Source organism: Brachyistius frenatus, unplaced genomic scaffold, assembly GCF_029030835.1.
Source record: "Brachyistius frenatus isolate BFR_SWC_R1_liver_20210118 unplaced genomic scaffold, ASM2903083v1 Contig_42, whole genome shotgun sequence".
Taxonomy (NCBI): domain Eukaryota; kingdom Metazoa; phylum Chordata; class Actinopteri; family Embiotocidae; genus Brachyistius; species Brachyistius frenatus.
In genome coordinates this window covers 969,571-996,346 of record NW_027210641.1, presented here as the reverse complement: position 1 = coordinate 996,346, position 26,776 = coordinate 969,571, and the positions used below count along the sequence as shown (strand labels likewise).

General features: G+C 39.3%; 1 protein-coding gene across 2 annotated transcripts; it reads left to right on the top strand.

Moving 5' to 3' along the window:
* Positions 1-1,077: 1,077 nt before the first annotated feature.
* On the top strand, positions 1,078-26,398 carry grb14 (growth factor receptor-bound protein 14). Of its 2 annotated transcripts, XM_069702491.1 has the most exons (14): positions 1,078-1,307; positions 2,414-2,528; positions 16,471-16,627; positions 17,410-17,531; positions 17,687-17,761; positions 17,910-18,047; positions 19,337-19,447; positions 19,593-19,688; positions 20,059-20,121; positions 21,777-21,893; positions 22,355-22,424; positions 22,502-22,589; positions 23,126-23,219; positions 24,451-26,398. In XM_069702491.1, exons 1-14 carry the CDS (start codon positions 1,120-1,122, stop codon positions 24,595-24,597), a joined length of 1,581 nt encoding a protein of 526 aa, XP_069558592.1. In that variant the 5' UTR covers positions 1,078-1,119; the 3' UTR covers positions 24,598-26,398. The 2 variants fall into 2 exon arrangements, with proteins under 2 accessions (XP_069558592.1, XP_069558593.1); XM_069702492.1 differs by lacking the exons at positions 1,078-1,307; positions 2,414-2,528 and adding an exon at positions 16,046-16,153.
* Positions 26,399-26,776: the final 378 nt, after the last annotated feature.

Below are 26,776 nucleotides of genomic sequence, written 5' to 3'. Positions count from 1 at the left end.
CTGGAGCATCCAAATACTTTTTAGGGCCTCTATGATAGACATAACATAGAGCTGGGTTATTGTGACAGATGCGAAGGTAGGAAGGTAAGAAGGGTGGATTAATGGAGACAGAAACACTCAGGTTGGACTGATTCATCTGATTTCCCAGTAAGAAGCTTTTTAAAAAAAATTTTTTTTATCATTTTGAAATTAAACATTGTACCTTTTCTGTATATTTTCCTTTGAGAACAACCGTGCGTTGACGAGTGCGTCAGCTTGGCATATTTACCAGCATAAGTACAAAAGCCTTTCCTACTGTTAATGTAGTGAGGTATTGCTTTAACCCTACGCTGCCTGTTAGCCTGTATCTTCAGTAGCCTGTCTGCCTGGTCAGACTCTGTTACACATTACCTTTCAGAAAGATGTTATCATTGCAGCCATCCCCCACATGGAGCCTGTCACTGAATGACACAGCCAGCAACAAAACCAATCTGCTGGGCTGGCTGCTCTTTACAACCACAGGCCTTCTACAGTGTGCTAAGTTTAAAGTACAATCCCTGTGCGAAGTCCATGACAAAAGAACAGTTTGTTTTATATTGCTCCCAGCCCTCCTACACTCATAACCAGCCCCTTTGTGTAAGTGTGCTGTGTGTTTTATAGTTTGCAATGGCAAATATATCCAAAAAAACAAAATCAAAAGAAATGTACAATATTAACAAAAGACTTCAAATCAGTTGATTATTAATATGCTATTGTGTCAGAGGAAGGATGTCTGTTTTAGGAGTCATTGTGTTGAAAATATCTTTAATGTGGTGGATCATGTTTAGGTAGGAGGGATTGGTTTGCCCCACTGGGCCAGCCCTGTGGGCAGCAGATGAGCCAGAGAGACTTGTGTGTGTGTGTGTGTGTGTGTGTGTGTGTGTGTGTGTGTGTGTGTGTGTGTGTGTGTGTGTGTGTGTGTGTGTGTGTGTGTGTGTGTGTGTGTGTGTGTGTGTGTGTGTGTGTGTGTGCGCTCTGCTGAGCTGTGAGCAGAGGCGCCACGCCAGCCAGCTTGCTCCAACTGTGCTCTGCACACACTCCAGTCCAAAAGCTCGTCTTTTCTGTCTGCTCCAGATGATGTCTTGGATTTAGCCGACCCACATGAGTGCTATGAATAAGACACTGGACGAAATACACACTTCTGGAAGCCTCGGACAGAAAGCAGAGCTGTTTCAGAGTGGTAAGGGTAATGTGAGTGGCTTTCCCAGCCCAGCCCTCATCCCGTTGCAAGAGCCTTTACTAACACCAAATGCCCAGAAGACCAGGACTAAGCTCTGCAAGGGGAACAGGTAGGACCTTTCTTTACTATTTATAAGATTCAATCATGGTAAATTCACTTGCACTAAAACTAAAAGTAGTGTTTTCTACTCGTCACTTTGGAGCGTGAGCTGCACTGCAGAAGAATAGCACAGTCTTTGTATTTGCATGAGTGAGACAGGTCTATTTGAAAGCTGTAGAGTTGTTGTGAATGAAGTGTAATGTATTGCAATACATTTAAAGACTGTAAATTAAAACTAGCACCTGTTTGTTTGTGGGAGATAACTGTTAACTCAGCAGTAAAGAAGTCTGGCAGAGAACAGCACCTCTAATCCGCGAGTGTCCTGAGATATCTGTCTAACCTTATCAAGATGCTCACTTACACGGTCTGTTTTATTGATTTAAATGTTTGTGCAAAGATATGTTGAATGCATTTTCTGTTTTAAGTCATTAACAAAACATCTGTCCTGGCTGCTGCCAAACATTTACAGGAATGCTGCATTCCTCTCATTGATTATGTTTTGTTGATATGGCTTACTTTCCTCTATAGGTTCCTCTAAGTGTTGAAGTACTGTCTGTGTACTGTCGTGAGAGAATTAGGTGCAACTTACCAGTGCATTACCAGCCGTCTTATCGAAAGTCTGTTGGCGAGTGGGTGTGTCATCAGGTAGTTGAGAGTACGAGGGGTCCATGTAAAGGCAGCCTTGTGTTTCCTTTCAGGTCTGCCAGTTTGTTTATCACCTGCTCCATTTCCTCTCCCCATTCCTGTACATGGGACACGAGCAACAGAGGAATCATTACAATGTCATAGTCTGGACTGACTCTTAAAGGGAGACACGATATCTATTGTTTGCATTCATCTTTTTTATAAAACCCAATATACCACTAAATGTCTGTTTCTTACAATATGTATTCTGCTTGGTCCAACTCTTCATTGAAGTTATCAGTATGAAAATGTCCCTGTATAATCATTTCATTGTAGATGTGTGCATTCTTTTCTACTTGTTGCCTGGAAATTCAACCTGACATTTGGGGTGTTTATAAACTAAGAAATCTTCTCCATATTTTTAAAGATGATCTGGTTTCCTCGTTAAATGCACTTACACTGTACGTTTTCTTTCTCTCTTGTGTCCTTCAGGAGCAATAAAGAGGGAGAGGAGTCTTCCCTTGTTCCAAACCCCTTTCCTGAGCTTCTCCCCTCATCCCTCGTCTCTGAATGTTTATTACCGTGGACCAAAAGTAGTGCAACTCAGGTGAGTGTCCCATTTACAGTGCTTGAGACAACACATTTGAAAAACTGTGCTGTAACCTTTTCCATATGCTACCCCAGGCAGCAGAGTCCTGCAAACTGTAATTGGAACAAGTGCCAGAAAACAACTGCAGGGCGTTTTGAAAGTTAAATGAATGCATAGTTACGCAATGTTTGGCTTGTGATTTGTCTGAAACTTCAGGGCTTATGGATGGTCCAACCGGTTATATGAGTATGGAAATGAGTTTCAGTGAAGAGATGAAAATACTGTGTCAGCATGCTCAGACACTCCACATCCACATCGTTACTACTTTTATGATCCCAGGATTTCACCTGCACACATGAAACTCCATGAGAGTGGGTGACGTGTGAGGTGTCATACCACTTGTGGATGTTGAATTGGAAATTTGATATGAAGTTTTTGGTTAACTGAAGAAATACCTGGCCAGGTGCCAAACACCACTGTTGTTTGTCTTAGCAGAAGGTCTTTATCATTAGAAGTCTTCTTGTTGGGCACAAACGACGGTTGATTTTGGTGCTGAAACGTAGCTAGTTAGCCGGCACAACTGTTTTTACTCGTTGACCATATAAAAGGATCTGTTGTTCTAGAAATAATTCATCTAACCTGTTAAAATTAACATTAAAACATTAAAATGTATTTAGTTCATGTGTTTGGTTTTGGAAGTTACCGTTTTAAGTATCAAACTAGTTAGCTGGGCGTGCTAACATTTTCAGCTAATTTTAGAGAAACCAAAGGCACTGTTTCATAGATCCCTCGTCCTTTTTTCTCTTGTGGTTCTGGTTTTAAGGGCGATATAAAATAAATAATACTCCAAATTCTTGAAGTACTAAGTAGAACATTCATGCCCAAAGCTAAGACAAGTCCACTGTTGCTGAGCTACTGCTTAGGGCCAGGGTTAGTGAAGGGTTAACTGCTGGTCAAATTTAAAATCTTTGTCTGAAACATTGCATATTTTTTCCTGACCAACGGGCATTTTTGTTAATGTCTTACTGTGCAAGCACTCTACGGCTATTGTTGCTTATCCCTGCAAGCTGATGACTTACAATCGATCGATCTCCAACAACGTGCAGAGGGGATTCATAACGTATAATAAATAACTTGCCTTCATTTTCTTCCCTTTTTTTTAACCAGTGAGTGCAAGTCAAGAAAAAAAATGTTGATATTGTGCGCAGTAAAAACTTTGTTAATTTACCCTGTAATCTGGACTTGATTTGAACATTTGTACAGAACCTACTGCCAAATTCTAGAAAGAGAGCACATTTATTATGATGGAAAGCTAACAATTATGGGTCTGCTTCAGATGTACATGGCTTTCAAAATGGATTTTGTCTATACATTTTCCAGGGCTGTTAAATTAGTCTGGTTTGCCAACCACTAGATATTTCCTCGATGTGGGTCCCTGTACTGCAAGCTGGAGTTGATTTCAGGTTTTTTGGTGTCTCTGTGGTGTGTGTTTGTGTGTGTGTTTGTGTGTGTGTTTGTGTGTGTGTGTGTGTGTGTGTGTGTGTGTGTGTGTGTGTGTGTGTGTGTGTGTGTGTGTGTGTGTGTGTGTGTGTGTGTGTGTGTGTGTGTGTGTGTGTGTGTGTGTACAACGTATTTGTGTGTGCATGTGTAGCAGCAGGGGGCAGCTCAAAGCAATGACTCATTTGAAAGCGTGAAATTACAGAGCTCTGCAGTTACTAGCAACTATCAGCAGAAGGCTGTTCGACCTCTTTGTGCTCATGTATTGCTGAGAATGAAAAATACTGAAAGTTTTGGTTTCAATTTGTTTTCAGCTTCCATTGTTCTCAGTATGAGAATGTAATCAAATTGGTATTTATTCCTCTGCATGCATTGTGGTAATATTGTTTGATTATATCTGTCAAGTGTCTGCACTTGATGCACAAAGTCTCAAATGAGCCCTTATACTCTTCTCCCTCCTGGCTCAACTCAAGATTTCACATCAGGAAATTACAGAGTGATTGCCAATTCTCCTGTGCTCTCACCAGCCCGTTGTGGAGACAGGTCAGGGATTTGCACAGATTTGGGATTTTCTTTGATAAGTGTGAGAATAATCCTCAAGTTTCTCAGCAAAACGGCAAAATGACACCCAGCTGACCTCACACTGAAACAACGTGGCTTCCTTGTAAGCAAATCTTAAAGTGGTCCTTATGTATCTCGCTGATGAGGCCTGTGACTGCTCTTCATTGGCGTGACAGCCTCTCACTTAGTCATTTCAGCGCCGTTCTTAGGAAGACAAAGGGAGTATGTCAGTCTGAACAGCTGTTTTTATGTCACAATCCATGTGGCGCGGGGTAATGACCTCCTTTCAAAGGCACTCAAGAAACCAATGACATCATTGTTCCAACTGCGCAGCACTCATCCTCTCACACACCATTCAGCCCTTTCTATAATGGAAAATTGCCCATCGATCTTCCCGCTTGGGTAGTGATTTCCTCATCAGTCATAATTATCTGAACATAATAACATTTGACCAGCGACCAGTTTAGATTATAAAATGAGCAGGCAATGAAAATGGCAGTGATGTCTGTCTGCGGTATCTAGAAAAAACAAAGTCTCGCTGAGCATACAGTATATTCTTTGATTTGAATGGCTTCACTGATATGTGGCAAGACTCTTTGCTTGATCTCTTTGTTTTACACAAACCTTAAAGCTGTTTCACTATATTGACTTGAGATCAGTTTATCTTAGCCTCCCGTTTGCTTTCAATTTGCACTGTCACGGTATGTTTCCATAGCAAACCCACCAAATCATTACATCAGTGAGAAACTAGAAGCTGCTGCTGTCGGCAACACCCTTTGGATTAATAGATTTCTAAATGCACATAGGCTGTAGTGAAGTTGACCTGACATAGAAATGCGCTGCTTAATGTACAGAAGGTTCAGAGAACTGTGATTGTTTGGACTGATTGTTAAATCCTTCTGCACTTTTGAGCATGACCTCAGGAAAAGTGATCAGGGTTTAGTATTGAAGGCTGCCACTGCAGACACAATCACACAAATTCAAAGTGACATGATGATGCTGTAAATATTTGAAGGATCGTGAAAACTGTCTTGCTACCACACTGACATCGTGCAGAGAATTCCACGTTGATGTCGTTACATCTGATCGTCAAGTCCACTCCCACCGGCTCACAGGGCCCAGAAATGCTGCCACTTGTCCATCCCCAGTGATTATCTGTGACTCGATTATTCAACGCATTAATGGAAAAATCTGCCAAAATGCACTGCAGGCACCAGGAATCAAGATATCTTAGAACATATTTCAACTCTCTAGATAGTACGTCTCCACAACAGGATTCAGTCTGGATATCCAACTCAAAATATGATTTCTCTTAGTAATTTTACCATTTGCATTAGTCATGGTAACCTGCATGCCATATCCTAGTACCTGAATGCAAATGTGATTTCAGTATATCCCATCCGACAGCTGTCGAAAGCATTGCAAGTCAAAAAATGTCCATAGAATAAAAGCGGGCATCCTTTTGTTTTTGAACCATTAAAATGGGTCATTAATTGTCTGCACTTATAAAGCACCTTTCTACTTCAGTGGTCTCAAAAGTGCTTTACAATTTTTCCCTCCCATTCACCCATTCATACACACCATGACAACAGAGCTGCCATGCAAGGTGCTCGCCACTATGATTAGAAGCCAACCCACTCCACCATTTGAGCCACAGCCTAATGCAGTAGTTCAAGTGAGAATCAGAGGAATAAAGGAGTCATGCTCTGTAATCCCCACACATAGTTGTCATTCCTTGTGCCTAACAGAGAGTATGTGTTATATATAGGAAGTCATCTGGTGTGAGATTTCTCTCCATGTGTGTCTCTTATCCCTTTCAGGCCAATAGTCAAGTGGGAGAAACCATGTTTTTGGTCTGAATAGGCCCAAACTGATGCAGGTTTTATACTGTAGCTTTAATGTACTGTAAAAGAAAATACTATAACAACTAAAAGACACAATAAAGTTGATGTAGAAATATTCAAGGATGATGTGGCAGCTAATGAAAGAGCCGTTTTTACTGAACTTTTCAAATATCCAAGGTGTGTTATTGTTCTCTGGTTTAACTATCATATGTGGAATTACAGCTGCAGTCAAAGGTCTGGTTGTGGGCATGATGAAAATGGATCCCTTATGTCCCTAAGGGTTGACCTAACTGTGTATGGCACAGCACTTCTTCAATTAATATTGATGGGCAACAACCACAGCTGTGATAAAGCCAGCGAAGGACATGAAGCTGCAGTTCCTCTAGATTTTGTTGCAACTGAAGCATTGAGTGGCAATGGTACTCAAATACGCTACCTACATACATTTTCAAGCCGTTAAGTATTTGCATTTTAATGACAGACTGCTGTGCTTTCAGGAAGATTTGGGAATGTTAGAACTGTTTAGGTAATTGTGGACAAAGCAGCGCTGGTGCTGCAGCATCTTCTTCATTAACATTAATAACACGCTTTTCTGCGTTGGCTTCCTCTTGGTTGTTATGAATGGGCCCATTTGTCACTATTCTGTTGTGTTTTATCTAAACTTATCCATTTCATATTCCTCTGCTAAGCTTATACATGTCATTGAATGACACAGTAAAGAAAGACGCTTGTGTCCCCTTTGTTTATTCTAAATACTTGGCTTTTAAAGAGCTATTTCTGAGACTTGGTGCTGCTGTTAACAGTATAAAAGTCAGGGACCAAAAAAAGTTTAGCTCAACATGACTGGCTGCTATCTTTGTTGTCTAAGATATGCAGTGATTTGTATCGCTGGTGCTTTTTAAGATATGTCATCTGTAAATCTCACTGCCCAGAGATAGGTGTAACCTGTATACCTGCATACTGCACCTCTAGTTGCTATCTTACTCTGACTGAGCCTGCACGGGGGTCTTGATTGAATCAGCTGTGGTCAAGGACAATGTGTCTGGAGCTGGCTTTGTTATGGGAGTTGTGGAGCCTCTGTTATCATTCTGGCTCCATTAATTCCAATTCATTTTAGCTGTGTGATAACTAGCAGCGTCTGCTTGTCTGTGCTCTCACATGTTAGTGTGCTGTGTTTCCAGATAACATGAAGCCTGTTGTGGGAGGTTCCTCTTTCCCTGTCTGTTCTCATGAGTTGAATAAGAGGACAGTAGCTTGAACCAAATTTCTATATCCAATGCTATGATGGTAAATATCATGGCATATTCTAAGGAGAGCAAAAAAAAAAAAAGGATTGTATACTCCATATAGCTGCGTTATCTCAGTCAAACGCTCTTCTAACTTATTGAGTCAGCCAAAATATTCACATTCAGGTAGCTTTAACACCATAAAAAACACAATCTATATTTAAAAAAGCTCTGAAAAGCATAGAACTGAATGCATACATTGTCTTGTAATGAGGAAGATATACGGTATTACCATAGCAGGGTCCAATGAATTTGTATGTGTGTGATCTTTAGACAATGAAGTTCAGGCTCCTTGAGGTCTGAATCAATTATTTTCCTTTTAAATGCATTAATAGGTTTATTGAAATTGCATCTGGTATTTTTTGCACAGGCCCTATTGTGCTTATTATACATTTTTAAATGGCTGCACTAGCAGTATAGTTCCATATAGTGCCAGTTGAAATATGGTTAAAATATTAACTAAGTGAACTAAATTTGACATTGAGCTCCAATTTTTAATAATGTATTGGTAAAGACTGAGTCCTTAAAATGGGTGTGTCCTATAAGGACAGCACACTGGTGTCCACCAGGCCTCTTTTGTCTGGTCTTACAGTAAATTATGGCTGTGGGAGTGGGAGCTATTTTATGACCTCTAACTCTCTGTCTCTCTCTCCCTTCCTCTCCCTCTCTCTCTCTCTCTCCCTTCCCCCTCCCTCTCCCTCTCTCTCTCTCTCTCTCTCTCTCTCTAGCATGACTGTATTGAAAATACAGTATTTCCAAAGCACTGTATGAATAAAGGTGCAAAGTTACAGTATATTTTAATTCAAACATTAACAAACACATGTCATAGACAGTATAAGCTGTGCTATTACTGCCACTGGTAATGATAATGATCACAGTAAATTAATGAATTAATTTAAAAAGTATTCTAAAATAAGAGAATAAATGAAAACTGAAAACTCGCACGCTGCACGTCGGGGATCCAGCGGGTCGGAGCCTCCGGTTCTCCGACGTGCAGCACGCCAAGCTCCGCATATTCACGCTTGCAGTTTACATTTTTTTCTCAATCTCGTTCCTTACGCTTCTTAAAAATAAATTGGCTTTTTTTGGCAGCTTTTACATCTTCAAAAACTCATGAAAGTTGGTGCCTGAAGTTTCCTGAGGTTCGGAGCATCGTTTGACCTTAAACATCAACTTCCTGTGTCACGGCCAAACATCAAACTTAACTGCATCGCCCTGATTATAATATATATTATATACTATATACTATATATATATATAATATACTCTACTCTATACTCTGTACTCTGTGCTATATACTCTGTACTCTGTACTCTATACTCTATAGTCTGTACTCTATAGTCTGTTCTCTATAGTCTGTACTCTATACTATATACTCTGTACTATATGCTATGTACTCTGTGCTCTATACTCTATATTCTATACTATATACTCTATAGTCTGTACTCTATACTCTATTCTATATACTATATACTCTATACTATATATTCTATATTCTATACTCTACTATATACTCTGTAATCTATACTCTATACTCTATACTCTATACTCTATAATCTATACTCTATACTCTATACAAAAATGAATTTGGTGTCACTTTTTGGACAACATGGTATGACTTTTTAAATTTTTTTATTTTGGACAACATAGTATGACTTTCTTTTTATCATATTTTGGACAACATGCTTTGGATATTTTGGATTACTTTTTTTAATCACTTTTTGGAGTATGACCTTTTTCTGAACTGACATGCATGCCTCAAGTTACTTGCGTGCCTCAACTGCTTTAACGCACTGCACAATTAAAAAAAAGTCTCTTTTGGACTTTTTTTTTGTTTGAGTTTTGTATTGTTGTTGACCTTTGGTTTGGTATTAGTATGACTGCACGTACAAACACGAACCCATGTGGTTTACCCTTAGAGGGACTCGCCTTAGGAGGTCTCACCCTCCGTGAACCAAGTGGTTTACCCTTAGAGGGATTCTCTCTCCACGCTCTGTGGGGACGTATTAAGAGGACTTGCCCTCTGTAAACCATGAACCATGTGTGATATCTGAGCGGGGCTCGAACCCGTGTCTTCATGAGGTCGTCTCCAACTCGGCGTCGTAGACCGCTGGATTATCTTCGGCCCCGGAGGACAAATTGCGGCAAGAGAAAGCGTTTCACGGAGTTCACTCAGAGCTTCCAGCGACTCAACCGACAGTCTGGTTAACTAAACAGGTAAAAGATTCTCCTTCACCAAGGTTGATATTAATGGTTCAGATTCCAGCTGTTGATGCTGATTCAACTTGTAATGAAGTTGAAATGTTTGGAGAAATTGAAAAAGTTTTGCATTCACAACACATTACAGGAAGATATTTAATATCACTGCAGACCCCCTTGAAAACACGTATATCTACTATTCAAAGGATGGCTGCAGCAAGTTTGGTCACATTTGAATGAATATTTGTGGACAGTTGAGTTATAGGTTGCAGTGAGCCAAAGATTTATCACAATGCTGTCTAACTTCTGGGAAGATTGGTGCTGCAGTGGTTAGCACTGCTGCCTCTCAACTAAAAGGTTTGGGGTTTGATTCCCCCCCCTTTGTCCGCCACGCCACGGGCACACCGATCGATGAAAACAAATTATGGCGACTAAATTCAAAATGGTGGACTTCCTGTTGAGTTGACGTAATGGTGCAATGTGACTTTTTTGTACATCCAGGTGTGATACACATGTCCACCGAATTTCATGCATGTAGTTAAATGGAACCGCCAGGGCATCTGTTTAGGGGGCGCTAGCGAGCCATTTGGCCACGCCCACTCGTGACTCCACTAAAATATGAAATTTTTCGCTGGGAGAGACGAGTGTACCAACTTTCAGGAGTTTTGGAGTGTGATAAAGCCGCCAAAAATGTAGTTGTTTGCGGAGAATCATAATAATCGCTTGAATAAGAACAGGGCTTTCGCACCTTCGGTGCTCGGGCCCTAATAAATAATCTGAGGTCTGGTGTACATCTAACAGGTCAGGCCTTATGTGGTTGCAGTTATTGTTTATTTATTGAACAGTAGATATTTCTCATGATCACTTTTTTGCCAATGTCCTTGAGTATACAGCATTAAAGCAACATTTTAATAAATAAACTCCTGCATGTTTGTTTTGCCAAGTATATTAGAGACTAAAGATATGTAAGCATCTGGGTGCAAAGTCAGCAAAAACAATTGGATGCAAGTACTTTCTGGGAACTTCTTCAGCACCTACATTTTTCTTTTATTACTAGGAAGATTTCATTTTTACTTGGATTACAGGAATCTCTGGCCTTGTACTGTATGTTTCAACTCTGTTCACCAGGAGAAAAAGCTTTTTTCTCTAATTTCCTGGAATTCAGTTCCTAAAAGAGGAGAAGAGGAAAAAGCTTTTACATTCCCAAGGACACGGGAGGAGTTTGTGTTGTGGGGAGGCAGCATGACTTAGTTTCTCACACTTGCACTCTGAAGGATCTCGAATAGGGTTGCCACTTCCCAAAACTCTCCTGTATTAAATGTATTTTGTATATTATTCATAATTATCTTTACAACTGTAATTTGTACGTCATTCTTACTTTCAATCACTACTTATGGATATTATTCTCATTGTTAATTGTGCACTTAAGGCAGAAGCATGAATTTCAATGCGAGAAGAGTCACCTTGCCTGCCATCACACCTCTTTGTCTGCAGAAGCGGGTAGGACTCTTACATGGATTTCCTCTGTACTATCTCTTAACCGTTAATGCTTATTTCTCTGTATTAGTGAAGTGATGGCCTGTTTCTGCTCAGCACTCTGAATTTAAACTGTTTTTTCAGATGGTGCTCGATGAAGTCCAACCTCATGTGAACTGTATGCAACGGTTCACTTTGTTGAAAGCTTTCCAAAGATTTTATCATCATTAATAGGTTCATGTTCTGCTCACACATTGTGTTCAAAATACTTTGACTGTGCTATTATTACTTGTTTAAACTTTAAAATTTACACTCGGTGGTTGAAAAATGACAGCTTATAACATGTGGAAACGTTGTTTGAGGCGTATTAAACAGTGTTTTACAGTTGTAGGACATGGCTGATCTGAGTATTGGTTGTTCATGTTCATAAACATGGGTCAGACAACATCACAATATAAATTCTTAAACTCTGACCTTCTCTCCATGAAAACGGCTCCATTATTTAAAATGCATTGATCAATTCTTGCTTTCTTTAGTTCTTACTGTTTACTTCACGGTATGGCATTATGTCACAGCTGAAAAGTAGTAGGTGTATTTTCATCGAATGACTTGCATGTCCAAATGTAATTTGTTTCCCATATTTCTATAATAGCTCTTTCCATACACACCGCAGCCCAACAGCTACTTTCATTTGTGAAGTAGCCTTTAGCTTTCCAGCATGATCAGTGTTACTTGATAACATTTTTCTGTTGTTATATTTCATTTCCTCATTGTTGCACAATGAATGCACTGCTTTGGCTGCTACTTTTCAATTGATCCAATTCTGTTTCATCACTTGAGTAGTTGCTGGCAGTGCAACTGTTAATAGCTGACATAAATAGCACTCTGTATGGCCATTGGAAAGGAAGTCCTATATGACTCTGAGTCAGCTTTTCCAGTGCTATTACTGGGAGGAACTGGGAGGACAACGCTCAGTGGTTTTCTTACACAGACAAGGCTGGAGGCCAACTCCTCACCACCGCCAGGCTACAGCTGTGGGAGTGCACTTCAAGGTTCAAACAGAGGACGCTAATTGGCAAAATAGCTCACACTGTCCTGTCCTTGAGATAAGAAGGTCTAATAGGGGAGTTTATGTTCAATGAGACTATATTTAGTGCTTTATATTCCGTATCTGGAGTTACTGTGCAGACTATTTTTTTGTTTGTTTTTCATTGAAAGACGGTTGTAACACAGCACATCATGTTCCGTTGCTCTGCCCCTGCTTCACCCTTTACCTCTGTGATACATCTCTTTAAAGCAACAGCTGGTGTCATAGTTTGTTAAATGTGATTTGTATTAGGACGCTGTATTAATAGATCCTGAGTGATAAATTGGTGGATCAAAATGACTGGCTAATATTAACCCACCACTTATACAGATATGTACGTATCTGTACGTATATGTATATAATTATACATATTTTGCAGTTTGTGCACCAGACTGCACTGACAAGTTTAGTTTTTCAACTTTATAACATATATCTGTATATATCTTTGTCACAATTCTTCAATAGGTATTCTTTATTCACTGAGTTTTTTTTGCACGTATATGAAAAGCAATTACATAATAAGAAAACCTAGTGTTAGTTTGGCTAGATGAACTTTCATGAACTGCCTCTTTGTAGTTCATGAAAGTTAGTAGTTAGTTTCTAAATACAGTAAATTGAAATATTGTACTGAAATACTGGAATATTTGTTTGTTTAACCAGCTGAAGTATTGTTTGAAGCTACTGATACTGTATTCTGTGGTAAGTTTAAAAGTACGCTCAGCCTTAGTCAAGGATATTGAAAGTTCCCTGTCCCCAATACAATTTCACAGCACCACTGACTACATCATCAAAAATCATCATACAGTTGAATTAATATTTCTCTGAAGTGTTTCAACAAAAACTATACATTATAACCCTCATAAAGGGTTTATAAGAAGTTTAGACTAAGATAGGTAAACCTGATAAACTTGCAGTTGGTGTAAACTTGGCCCTCAATGCAGAACTTCAGCAATTTAACCACTCAGGAAACAAAATACCTCTCCACTTTTGTACCTTTGCTTTGTTCAGTCCAGTGCTCAGGTTTTAAAACGACCATCTCATTATGACTGCACCTAAGACTTCTGGTCAAACTAAATCAACTCATATCTTTATTCTAACAGTCGTGGTCAATTTTTATATTTTAGAATTTAAAATTAAGAGAGCAGAGAGATTCCTCTCCAGGTAACATTTTTTACTCTGCATATTGCAATTTAAATCTTAAACGTGATTGGCAAGAACAAGGAGGACATGAATGCTTCCCTGATGAAAACATGCGTACAGTTTGTGCATTTGAAACAGTGTTGCTTGCCTATGAATGCAGCTCTGTGTTCGCTGACAAAGGCGCCAGTGGCTCCTGCAGAGGGTTATCATGCCTGGCCATTCATTAGGAACTCTCAACCAATGATTAACACTACTGTCCACTCAGTGTTTTCAAATACTTTGAGGGAAAAATGATGCATAATGTTACAATAATTGGTTTGTTGAAGTTAAACAATATAATTGTCATCTGTTAATAATACAAACTGTATGTTTTGTTTTGTCCACATGTTTCTCAGTTGTTGCAGTTACCATTTTCTGCCTATGGTTGTACTGTATGTGTAGCATGCCAACCTCTCTGAAATGCAAGAAGCAGAAGACTCAATATCAGTGACACAGCAGGATTCATTTGAGTCATTCACATCACTGAGTGATGCCATGCTACAATATTGTACAAAATATTTAGTTACAATTTAAAATACAAGATACCGTCTAATAAGTGTACCATGGTAACTAAACAAAAATTTGCCTGAAACTAACTCTGATGTTTTCAGTTGGTTTTTTGCAAAGTAATGCAAACATAACGTAGATTTGCAATGCCAAATTCAAGACTTCCTCGCCTTCTGATAAACCCAGGAATATGTTCCTGGTGACATGTTATGCCTGAATGATTTGATTGGGCCAATTCTCAGTAAGCCACATCCTTGAAGCCAGTCAGCAGTTCAGTGAATGAATAGCACTTAATTTTCAATCTAGAATTTATGTATTTAAATTAATACACTTTTTTAAAATGTTTTCTCTGTTTCTGAGTAAAACATTTTTAGATAATGAAGCTCAAGGCTTATAATCGCCTATTTCTCACCGCTTCAGTTTTCTCTGTGATTATAGTCTGGAAACCCCATTCACATTAACATTCTTCCAGACACTCAGAAGGGCGGACCAGATGGGGTGGCTAAGTGCGATGATATTGTAGTCACAATAAATGAAGGAAGGTATTTGTTTCTAAATGTAGTTCCAACAGTGGGTCTAGTAGTAGGGCTAGATGACGCAATACACAGTTCTACCAAGGCGGACAAATATCAAGGAATATGAGATTATAGCCGGAGTAAGAAAAATTCTGTCCAAAATGGTCATTTACCAACATAGTGTTGCACTCTGCTCACACTAGTGGGGGGGGGGGGGGTTTCTCTGTTGTTTACGGCTTGGTGAGTTTTGGCGCTTCATGGTATATGGTATATGGTACATGGTGGTCAATGCAATTGGTTAAAAGCAGCTCCAATAGTTAACCTGAGGGCTACGCCCATTAGGATGCAACAACTGGAAACAATCCCCAAGGACTGTGGTCAGACCAAAGACTGTATATAAAAATACAGTCTCGGGTCTGTTAAGTAAAGCCAATGCGGATCTGAAAAACGTATTGCTATTATAGATTCTGATTAAAAAAGCCTCAACTTTTCTCATAAAACACAAAGTCAATAAATTTTTCCATCAGTCATTACGGTGTCATTTGTTAAATTCACTACGATGATCAGTGTTCTGGTGGTCCTTCTAAAAAAATACTCAATAACTCATGAGGGTTTAAAGGGAGGTATGTTCAGGGGTGTTCCTGGTTTGATTGACATGCAGTTAGACTGCCAGTATATATATATATTCGTTGTTTAATGCAGACCCTTATCTTTGTTAGACATCAACACAAAACGTATTATGTAAGGCTACAGGGGGGCTGGTTAAATACTAAATGGTTTAAACCAAGAGGTGGTTTCATAGCTTGAGGCCCCCATTTGCTGATAGAGGGCTCAAACCTCAGCCGTGATGAAGAGCGCTGACCTCCTTTCTCTGCACTAAAAGAATCAGGCTCTATCTGCCCAGATTTAAACTACCAATAGACCTCACTGAGAGAAAATAGACAGCCATTTAGTCTTTGCTGCACCTCCCTCCCTCTTTTACCTGCCTCTGTCAACTCGACACTGAGTTGACCCAGGTACCAGTACATTTAACCAGCTCTTTGGGCTCTTGCAGGGCATTATGTAGAAGATCTGCTTGCCATTGGTGTGTGAATGTGAAAAGAAAGGGGGTAGAACCATGTGACTCTCTCTCTCTCTCTCTCTCCACCCCCAGCGAAGGAGCAGATTGATCTCTGGCTTCTTGACTGTTAGTGGAGGGGAAAGGAGGCAGGTGATTTGGTATCAAGCCCCTGTGATACAGATATGTGGCGTCAGGAAAGCGCTATGCTAAGAGGCAGTTTGTCTAATTACTTCCATTAAGCTTCACTGCAGCACAGAGCACGAAGAAGTGAGAGAAAGTTGTTGCTTCCCAGCTGACTCTTGTTTGACTGTCTGATGCGTGGTTTTATATTTCTCACATAAGTTCTCCTTTGCGATGCTGTGCACTTCTCAGCCATGTTTAGGCTACGTAACTTGCCCACACTCAGTACTCTGCTTGGATCCAAACAATGGGGTAAGTTCCTCTTTCAGATAGATTAATTTGTTACGTGTTTGATGTCTCAATGTGGCAGTGCAAGATTTCTGTACTGTTTCATCACAGGTTCAAGTCTATTCATCCTGGAACATTCTTTGCATATTGTTCTCTACTTTGTAAGGCTTTCAACAACTGAACTTGTTCAATGATTATGTTGCTGCAGTAATAGTTGTGGGCTGCCTAACTGCTGCACGTGGGTCAAACGGTTTCATTTGTCTGATACTTCGCTTCACTTTTTACACTGGTCACCTAATGGTCACCTCAAAATGGTTGTTAATTTAATGCTTCTGTTTCAGGTAATTAAAGTTTATAATGAAGATAATACCAGCAAAGCTGTAGAGGTTCCCACTGATGTCACTGCCCGGGACATATGCCAGCTGTTTGTCTTGAAGAATCACTACATTGATGACCACTGCTGGACTCTTTTTGAACACCTCACCCATCTGGGAATAGGTAGGATTTAGTTTTTTAATAATCAAAAGTAGCTTGTTGTGCTTTAGTCTATAAAATTATAATAATAATAATCATCTTATTAAAAAATTACACTGCAGTGGATGTGTACGAAAGGCTGAGAGCTTTTGAAGGTTCTGAATTTCCAAAAAGCTGGAGTCAAAAATACTTTTTCCGTACAGTTTATACTGTTGTGGTTTCCGTAAGTGTTTGCCATACTTCTCACAAAGATCCTTTAGCAAAACGACATTTTCTTTGAATATTCATTGCACAATTTTATCAATAAATTTACAGTGTTAAAGTGCCATGTGGTTCCACATCGATGAACGTGTTTGACAATCCCAGATTTATTTCAACAGTGCAGAGAATCTTTACTGAAAATCATAAAATGTAAATGAAGAGTTAAAGAACCATTAACTAATACAAATTGTGGATGTCTGATGACTTCTTTGCCCTGATGTTATTCAACACAGCTTCACATGGCTGTCTGAACAAAATATATCCATTCGTTTAACAATCATTTTAAGTTCTAGGAAATAATTAGCCATGCTGTCATCCAGAGGTTACACATTAATATAAGGTTAATAATCAAACTCTTTGCCTCAAAAGTAAGCCAAGAAATCTGTTGCAGAAATAATTGCATTGCGAATTTAAGAATATTAAAACTATGTCTGTAACTCATTACAAGCAGTACAACTGATTATTTACTGTCTCTTTTATCTATGGAGCAGTAAGAAACACCTGCCAACCTGTCCTTTCTCTTTCTGTTCTTATTGTCTCACTAGAGAGACCCATTGAAGACCATGAGTCCGTTATGGAGGTGCTGTCAGGCTGGGGGATGGACACAGACAGCCGGCTGTATTTTAGGAAGAATTATGCTAAATATGAATTCTTCAGGAAACCCCTGGTAAGTGTGGGTTGAAATGGGGCTTGATATATTGATGATGGATTTATACACTTCATTTTGCATTGGATAAGTCCTGCCTTTGAACTATTCCTCCCATATTCCGACCATTATGTGGGACGAAGAGATAATAACTGATGTTACTTTCATATTTATAGGTTTTTTTCCCAGATCACATGGTCTCCATGTCCACTGAAACCAATGGCATGGTGGATCACTCTGAGCTTATTCAGGTACCACGTTCTTTCTGTTTCCAGTGCCATCTCTCTTCCCTTGAGTGCCTGTTGTTATATTTAAAGCCTTTGTGTAAATATGTTGTATTAACTTGATCATTTACTGTACATACCCATCTATGGACAAATATTTATCTACCCAACACAGACCTTTCTCAAATCCAGCACTTGTCCAGAGATCCATGGATACCTCAATGCTAAAGAGCAAAGCAGGAAGTCTTGGAAGAAATTTTATTTTGTCTTGCGAAGGTCTGGGCTTTATTTCTCCAATAAGGGGACCTCGAAGGTAAGTAAGCAATTAAAAAAGACACATCCGCACAATGTTGTAGGGAAATTAAATACCATTATAAAAAGCAGAATGGGTTATTTGTCACTTACAACCATTGTAGTTGCATCGTATTAGATCCTTCTGTCAGGTTTTTTTCTTTACTTAAATTAAATGCCCAGTCCTTAGTTCACACAGTCTACATAAAGAATACAAAATGAATCAATACAATTGCAAAACGGACTCCTGTCGCAATCTATAGAGATTTATTTGAATCCTTTGTTTGTGCACCACGGGGTCACCAGTTCACCCTCTGCATACATCTCACTTATGTTCTGAGAGGGCAGTGGAACAGGTTGAGCTTGATTTTCCTTAGGTCAGCTGGCAGAGCAGTCAGGCAGAAACAGTACTCTCAAGGCTGCTGACAAGTGAAGCTTATACCTGGGCACTAGCCATGCCAACACAACCACTTTTCAGCTCTTTTCATTTCCTACAACAGTGGACCTTTTGTTGTCGAGTGCAGGTAGGCTTTGGTATGGCGCCCACTTCCAGTTCAGCATGTTTACCATTCATCTGTGGTCTTGGTCAGACACACTGCTAGTCAGTCACCACAGACACTAATGGCTGAGGCATTACTTTAAATAAGGAAGTGGGAACAGTGTGTCACATGAAAGCAGAACAATGGGAGTCTTTGAGCTTTTTTTTCTTCTTGGAAAGTTATCCTTTGCACAATGAAGCCATTGATACCATCTCCACACAACCCCTATCAATATGTCTAAATTAATCCTTATCTCTTACATTACATTTATAGGCTAACCACACCCACAGTGAGTGATAAAGTGTTATTTTCACATAAGAATGCACTTTGTAAATGTAAGTGTGCTGGCCTCCTCCTTTATTCTAAGTGAGCTGTAATGTTCTACCTCTCAGATTACACTGTACGCATGTTTTGAGATAAATGTAGATGCCGTTTATCTTCTGCTTTTTTGCAGCTTTAGTATTTTATCATTAGCCATTAATTTCCAAAGGATAATTACGATTTGTGTGCATTATTCCATCAATTCTGTTTCTAACATTTGTCTCACATTTTTTAAATTGAAAAAGACAAAAAAAAAAACTCAAAAACTCAGATACTGACAGAAACAAATGCTGACATAAGATATGTCTATTCCTCACATGCAATAGATTTTTACAACAGTTTTAAGGATTAAGAATTCAGACCGTTTTCTTGTTTGATAACTCACAACTAAAGTTCAAACCTATGGTGTGCTTTTTTTTATTTTTTATTATGACCTCTCTTTTGTTCACAGGAACCAAGGCATCTCCAGTTCTTTGCCGACTTCAGTGACAGTGATGTCTACACTGTGTTGTCGGCCAAAAAACTACATGGAGCACCCACAGAGTTTGGCTTCTCTGTCAAGGTACCATCACTTTCTTTTATGTACTGTAACAGGGATTGTTACCGTGAAACAGAGAAGTGGCGAAGTGTGTACAAAAAGAGCAGAAGCAGGGTATCGATTCCCAGCATATTGAGCTCTTTTGTTTCCTTGTAACTTCTCGCCCCAGTCCACAAAGTGCAGTTCAGCCCGGGACTTGAAGCTGCTTTGTGCGGATGATGAGCAGACCAGGACCTGCTGGATCACAGCCATGCGCTTGTTAAAGGTTGGCTTGCTGATGAATAACTCTGGGTGATATCTAAGGGGAGGAATGCTGAGTCAGTGCTAGAATCAGATTTAGCTTTGGGAGGAGGTCAAGGGAAACTATTGAGTGATGCTGGATTAGCACTGCCACTCTTGATAGAAGCAGCATGTGTTCATTGTCTAGATATCTGCTGGATACACTTTAGAGCATTAGTCACTCCTGCTAGTCCAAAAATGATATACTGTACAGTACAACAGTACAACAGTACAACGGACTTATATATATCTGGTCCTTCACATCACAACCCTTCTGGCCTGAAAGCATTTTAAAGTTAACATGCAATAAATATTTGGATTAAAATTCTAACAGCTGGTATTTGTCCATGTTTCAGTTCGGGGTGCAACTGTACCAAAATTTCATTCAGCCAAACCAGAAGCAAAAAGCCTCACCAATGGTAAGATGAAGCACTTTGGATTGGACCATTTACTGTAACGCAGCATTTTAGATTAGTATTTTGTCTCAGAGCTAAAGTAGTTTTAAACATTTTATTTAAGGGTGATCTTATCAGTATTTTTATATCAACAATGAGTCGAGTGATTGTGTGTAAGCAGTAAGTTGTCACGATGAACCGACATTGCTGCCAAACCTTATCTTTCACTTTAGCTACATGGAGCCTTTAAGCCCCTTTTAACGTGAAGCTCATTGTTTTGTTTTTTCGCCCTCTTTCTCTGCACCTGTCAACATTGTTTCTATACCCAATAGTTACTTTTTCTTTTCCCGAAAAACTCTGCTCATCACACTTTGCCATACCTGCAAAACAACAAATGACAAACTGATATTGTTAGCAACTAGCTGGGGAGCATGGTTGATCGTTGAGCAGGTAAAACACAAAGAGACCAGACCAAAGCTAAAAGAAGGGTGAATGTGACTTAACTTACTTCATCAGGTGGCCATAAATAAATAAAACTCCACATGAATGCCGCTCCATGCCAGGTGGATGTATAAATGCATGTTTGCCAGTGTACCTTAATAAGGTTGTAACATGTTTTTAGCTTGTTTCCATTTCCCCCCCCCCCACCCCGAAGACCAACAGAAAATCAATGAATGTAGCTTTAAAGATAAAAATAGCACGTGGCCAACACATAGCAGTGTAGTAATATAACTGCATAGGACAAGTGAGGCACCTTCAGTGTGGTAAGGTGGGTTTTCATGTCCCAGAATAGCCTCAGACTACTGGGGGTATTTTGGTGGCAGCAAACACAGTCTATTTATGGGTTATAGACATGTTCAATGTTCACCAACTACTCACCTTCTAAAAATACATAGTGATCAGCTGCTCTCAGATTTAACAACTCATCACCTCTTCTCTGCTGTCGAAGGGTCGTATGTGACCAATGGCCTCACCAAGAGGATTAGCTAGAAAGATAGGAGAGTACATTTATCTGCCAGATGCAGGGTCAGGCTACTGGATCTTATGACAGATTGAGCTTGCTTGAGAAAGTTGAGAATATGCCACATAAAATAATCCATATTCAATGTTGATCAACACATTTATAAGCAAAAAATATGTATCTTTACATCACTGGAAGTGGGGCAGAGTGGATAAGAGGGGCTGTAAAAGTAAAAACCACTCACTTTGTTTTACCACTTGTTTAAATTGCAAGCTTAGCCGGTGGTAGACGAATGAATGTGGTAATTTAAAAGCTTCTCAGTAATCCTGATAAGAAGAATTTTCTTGAGTGTGTGTGCAGTTATTTAGAGCCACTCACTTAATGACAGCTTAAAGGACTAAAATGTGCCCATGTGTCATTCTTTTCAAAGCTACTCTAATCCCTTTTCAATGGAGTTTTCTGTGTGCAATCATCTAGAAATGATGAAGATGGAGTTTGGTTACTCAAACACTAGATGGCAATACAATACTGCAAGGCAGCAAACATCAGTCCACTTCCTTTTCAGTGTCAAAGGAAAGTGGACCAAAAATAAGATGAATCTTGGCTATTTATAATCTAGTATTTTAAATTGTTAACATGACAGAGTAAACATGCAAGTTGATGACTATTTCAAATGTACGCAGTCAAATAACAATGTATGATTTCTTTGCCATTTCAGAGAAGCATCTCCGAGAACTCACTGGTGGCCATGGACTTTTCTGGCCAAAAGAGTCGAGTGATCGAGAACCCGTCTGAAGCGCTGTCTGTGGCTGTAGAGGAAGGCCTGTCATGGAGGGTACGTTTTCTCTTTCTCTGAGCAGTTGGAGAAGCTTCCCTTAACGTAAATAAGCAAGAAATAATATAATTGCGTATAATAATGAATATTACTTTATTTTACCATCCCCACATTACTGTTGTTTCATCCAGTGGAAACATATTTCTATAGTACAATGACTAGAAGGAACATTTTCCGAAAATAAATGTGCTTATGAAGTGGGAGAACCTCAGAACAACTTCTTCAGATGGAATCGTGTGTTCGTACAATGTATGATCTAAGAGTTATTAATAATGTTCATAATATTTTGTAAGCAGCATGCTGTACATTCATACCTACAGCAGGTTAGGTCAACAAAGTTAATAAGGCCAACAACTGTAAGCACCTTGTAAATGAGCTACAATACCAAGACAAGAGAAACAGCTTAATTGAACTAGGTATTTACATTATTTCTACTTGCCTGTAACTCATTTTTCCCTCAGAGGAAAAGCTGCCACCGTTTGAGTGGTCATGGGAGCCCCTCGGCAGCGCAGAGCTCTGTGCCAAACATAGGTCTGTGAAACACTTTAACTGTTTGCTATACGACACAACTGAAAGAACATTTTCAACATACCATTTCTGTGCCTCAGCTATCCACTTGGCTCAGCCGTGGTTTCACGGCAAACTGTCTCGGGAAGAGGCTCAGCGTCTAATTGCTCAACAGGGTCTTATTGACGGGCAAGTACTCTTCTATTTTTTGCATTGTCTGATTTCGGACATCTGGGTTAATAGGTAGACAAGAGGGCTCCCAGCATTTAGTTTTCTCTCCATTAACTGAAAAACCAATCACAAGTATTGCAGTAGATACCTGATCGTTTCCCTATAAAAGATTTGTGTGACATCATGTGATGTCACATTAAAAATGTGATTATAAATTTGTTACAAATGTAAAATATTCAATGGCCAATACAAGTTTGCAATAGAGTGTTATTTACAAAATGTAATCATTGGAGTTCTATGAAAAGACAGAAGACATGTTGGAATTGCATCACTTCTGCATTATTGTATTGCTTGTATTGTATTATAATAATATCTGAATATCTTTATGTGGTACAAGGCAGCTAAATCCATTTTCTCTGATTGGCTATCATATACAGGACTGTGTGAAGCAGTTTCATTGTCATTTTTAAATATTGGTAAAGGCTGCAAAATGGCCATTTTTTTGCACCTACTTTAGCTTTGGAACAACAATAAAGACTTTTCTTTTTTTGTAGGGTGTTTCTTCTGAGGGACAGCCAAAGCAACCCCAAGACATTTGTACTGTCACTGTGCCACATGCAGAAAATCAAACATTTTCAGATCCTACCAGTGAGTATAATTTGAATGTGTGGTGCTGTGCAAAAGTTTTAGGCACTAAAAATTAGAATACTTTCAAAGATACTGCCATAAATACTGTTTTTGTATATACATTAACCTCACACAAGTGCCAACAATTACAGCACCAATTCTCCCAGGTACACACGGTGTTTGGCAGCCAGGCTGTTCGAGCATCTTCCCACAGGCTGTGTCTCAAATTGCGTATTTCTTTTAGTCCTCTTACATGTTAGTTTATTTCTGTAGTGTGTGAATTTCAACACGCTAATGTTGTCTCCAAATGCACGCTGCCATTGTGCGGACTGAATTTTGGATGTTCTGAGCACACTATCCAGGTTTATAGACCACTGCAGGTTTCCATGCTTGACAGTGTGAACACAATTATGCACTACAGATATTAAGTGCAAGTTTGTGATTTGAGACACAGCCACAGTTTTTCTGTAGATTTAGCCATCCAGTATCATGCCAACGCATGTAAACCCCCCCCCCCCACACACACACACACACACAGTCCACTAAAGGCCAGCAGGCTAGTGCCCTGGCTATGTCTCACCGAAGCATCAAAAACCATGTGGTTTAGGAATAAAACAAAACATGTGCTCAGGGTTGGGCACTAAAACTACTGGATTACGGTTAGAATTAGTTTTTTGTTTTTTAAATCCACGACTGTTTCTTGTGTACTTGAACGGTTGCCCCCTGTGCATACGTTGTTCCCAACTGACCACCACTTTGTGGTCTTGAGCGCTTTTGTACTTTGTCACGTGACTTTCATCACATGGCCTTAGAAGAGATGCTAACCGTCATGCTGTCCTCTAGTGGACCGGCAGGTGCATTACACGCTTTAGCGTGATACTGGGCCGGGATTTCATCTGTTGTTATTGTCTTGTGTTTCTTCATGTTCATAATCCCAGACTGACTCTGTGACACGGAGATCTGTGCTCTCCAGGGGCCGTACCACATGTTGCAGGACTCGTCGCTCCGGTCTCCAGTGATAGTACTTTTTGACTCTGGATCTATTTTAGGTCTTTGTTTTGTACTGTAGAATGATTTGGGGCGATAGCAGATCAGATCCCGGATGGCTCTGCGTAAAATATAAAAAAATTAAAAATCTAAATAAACTAAAACTTTTGCACAGTACTCTACTGTTTCACTTTTTTAATTGAAAAAAAACAATTGAAGTCTGCTGAGTAAATCACCTATCTCGTGTGTGCATGCTCTACTGTAGGTGGATGACGAAGGGGAGTTGTTCTACAGTCTCGATGATGGTCACACGCGGTTCACTGACTTGATCCAGTTGGTGGAGTTTTACCTGCTAAATCGTGGGGTGCTTCCATGCAAGCTAAAGCACCACTGTGCCGGGATCACCCTGTGAACAAGGGACCCAGGACACTTCCCGAGGGCCCACATGCACCTTAACTCCAGGTTCTTCTGGACAAACACTCCCAGAGTTCTCGTGCCTTGAACAAGAAAGCTATATTTCCAGAATGTGGTACATGGTCCAGACCTATTTTTCTTTCCGGAAAAAAAAAAGCTGAATTTCACGATAGACTGTATAATAAGTGACTGCTGGTGCTAAATATCACATGCAGCATTATTGTTCAGCCCTGTAATACGTCTATCTGTGGCAATACATCCATTGGGCAAAGTCCATGACTTTTTCTGCTGTATATTGTAAAGCAGACTACAAACAGCTTGTGATTTCGATAACATGGCACCAGTGAAAGAAAGAATTTTAGTTTTCACTGAAAAAAATGTCATGTCTCCTGTAGTACTTACAGAGTAATTCCATTATACAGTATATACTTATTAGTTATGGTCTGTTAAAGCTAAGGATGGTTGAATTCCAGCAAGGGCATATCATTGTCTATCAGCAATCATATCAAGCTAGAAATTGTAGTAGACAACACCTCTGTCCTGTTAAATTTGAGTAAAACTAAGCTATCTTACTTTTCATCGTCATTGCATCTCTAAGTATTCAGGTAATTTTTAAGAGAATTATTCTCTTTTTCTAATTGAGAGATAAGATGACCTCTCAGGAAGTGTCACTGTGCATGCCGTGCAACCAGACTGCAAAAGAGAGCAGAGAAAAAGAGAGCTAATGTCCAGGTGGTAAGACAGCACGCAACCTCGCCACCCTGCACTGTGCATTCATTGTAAATGTATGTGATTAAATGAAATGTCTGTGTTCACAAAATTAGTCATGAGCTTACTCTGGAACAGGAGCAATGAAATATATTTCACCAGTTTTAGATGTAACCATTAAGAAGAAAATCAGAAATGCGGTATGAGAGAATTTGATCATGTTGGAATTGACTGCATATTTAAATTGAGCTTTTATATTTCCAAAGATTCAGGTACAGAGTTTGCAACACCTGAGCTGGTGGTATTTTGATGTTACTACCACTCATATGGATCGACAGCATCACATACATTTTTGTTCTTTATGTTATTACCACTGGTGTGCATATTCAGCATCGCACCGTTTTTCTTTTGTGAAAGGCAAATAATACATTCAGGGTTTTTTGTTTTTGTTTTTTTAAAACAAAGTATTTCAAATGACATGATTTTGTTTTCAGCTGGACAACAGTGCATTGAATAATGAATGTCATGGACTGCACAGTTTTATATACATAAACAATGTCTGTTTATAATGTATGATTTTCCATCATTTACTGTAACATATAACAATAGGCAGCATGGTGAACACACAGTTGGTTAAACTCACATTACAGTAGGTTTGTTATTAATGTTATTAATGGTGTAAATGTTTAACTCAAGAGCTAAGATAAGATCTGGTACAGTGTGAAGCAACCGATCACTTGGCGGATGAACTCAGCCTTTATTTAAAATATAAAACCGTATTTAATTACATTGCGTTATAGTCTTTATAAGGAAAATAGGCCAATCTAACTGCAAGATAAAATGTCCGACCGAGCCGTCTCAGTTGGGTGCTGCTCCGTTCAGAGAGATTTTTATTATGACTGCATAAGTCAGGATTTCTAATGGGATACAGCACATGGTTCAATTTAGTCCCACTAGATGTATTGTCTGTACGGGACACATTAGCCTACCATTGTCAAAAATGATTTACTGAATTGTGTGAACAATATACTATTCAGTATGTGTACATATGTATAAACTGCATTATTTGCTTTCCACAGTGCTGACATACTTTTATAACCACCAGATGGTACTAGAAGCATTTTGCTTTTGCTTGTCCAAGTTTATGTTTGAAATCATGATAGGTCTAATGCAATGCAATTTAAATTACATAATACACACAAGATGTATCATCGATACAATTTAGGTTCATGTAAACTTCAACAAAGTTAAGTTGCGTGAAAGTTTACTTCAACATTATTGAGCATCATTACTTGTTGTCATGACATTTATTTTTTGTAAATGGTCTAAGAATACAGCACGAAGCACGTTTATATACATTGCAGTGAGTAGATCTGCCTTACACTCAGACCAGAAACAATTCCTGTGAGGCTGAGGACAAATTTGAAGTAATCATATTTTTAATTGATTTGAAAGGCTCTGTAGAATCT

Bases quoted from the DNA above. Each gene is read 5' to 3' on its own strand.
- grb14 (XM_069702491.1), top strand. From the start codon at position 1,120: ATGAGTGCTATGAATAAGACACTGGACGAAATACACACTTCTGGAAGC. The intron at 1,308-2,413 runs GTAGGACCTTTC...TGTGTCCTTCAG, and splicing joins AAGCTCTGCAAGGGGAACAG to GAGCAATAAAGAGGGAGAGG. The intron at 17,532-17,686 runs GTAAGTGTGGGT...TCATATTTATAG, and splicing joins AATTCTTCAGGAAACCCCTG to GTTTTTTTCCCAGATCACAT.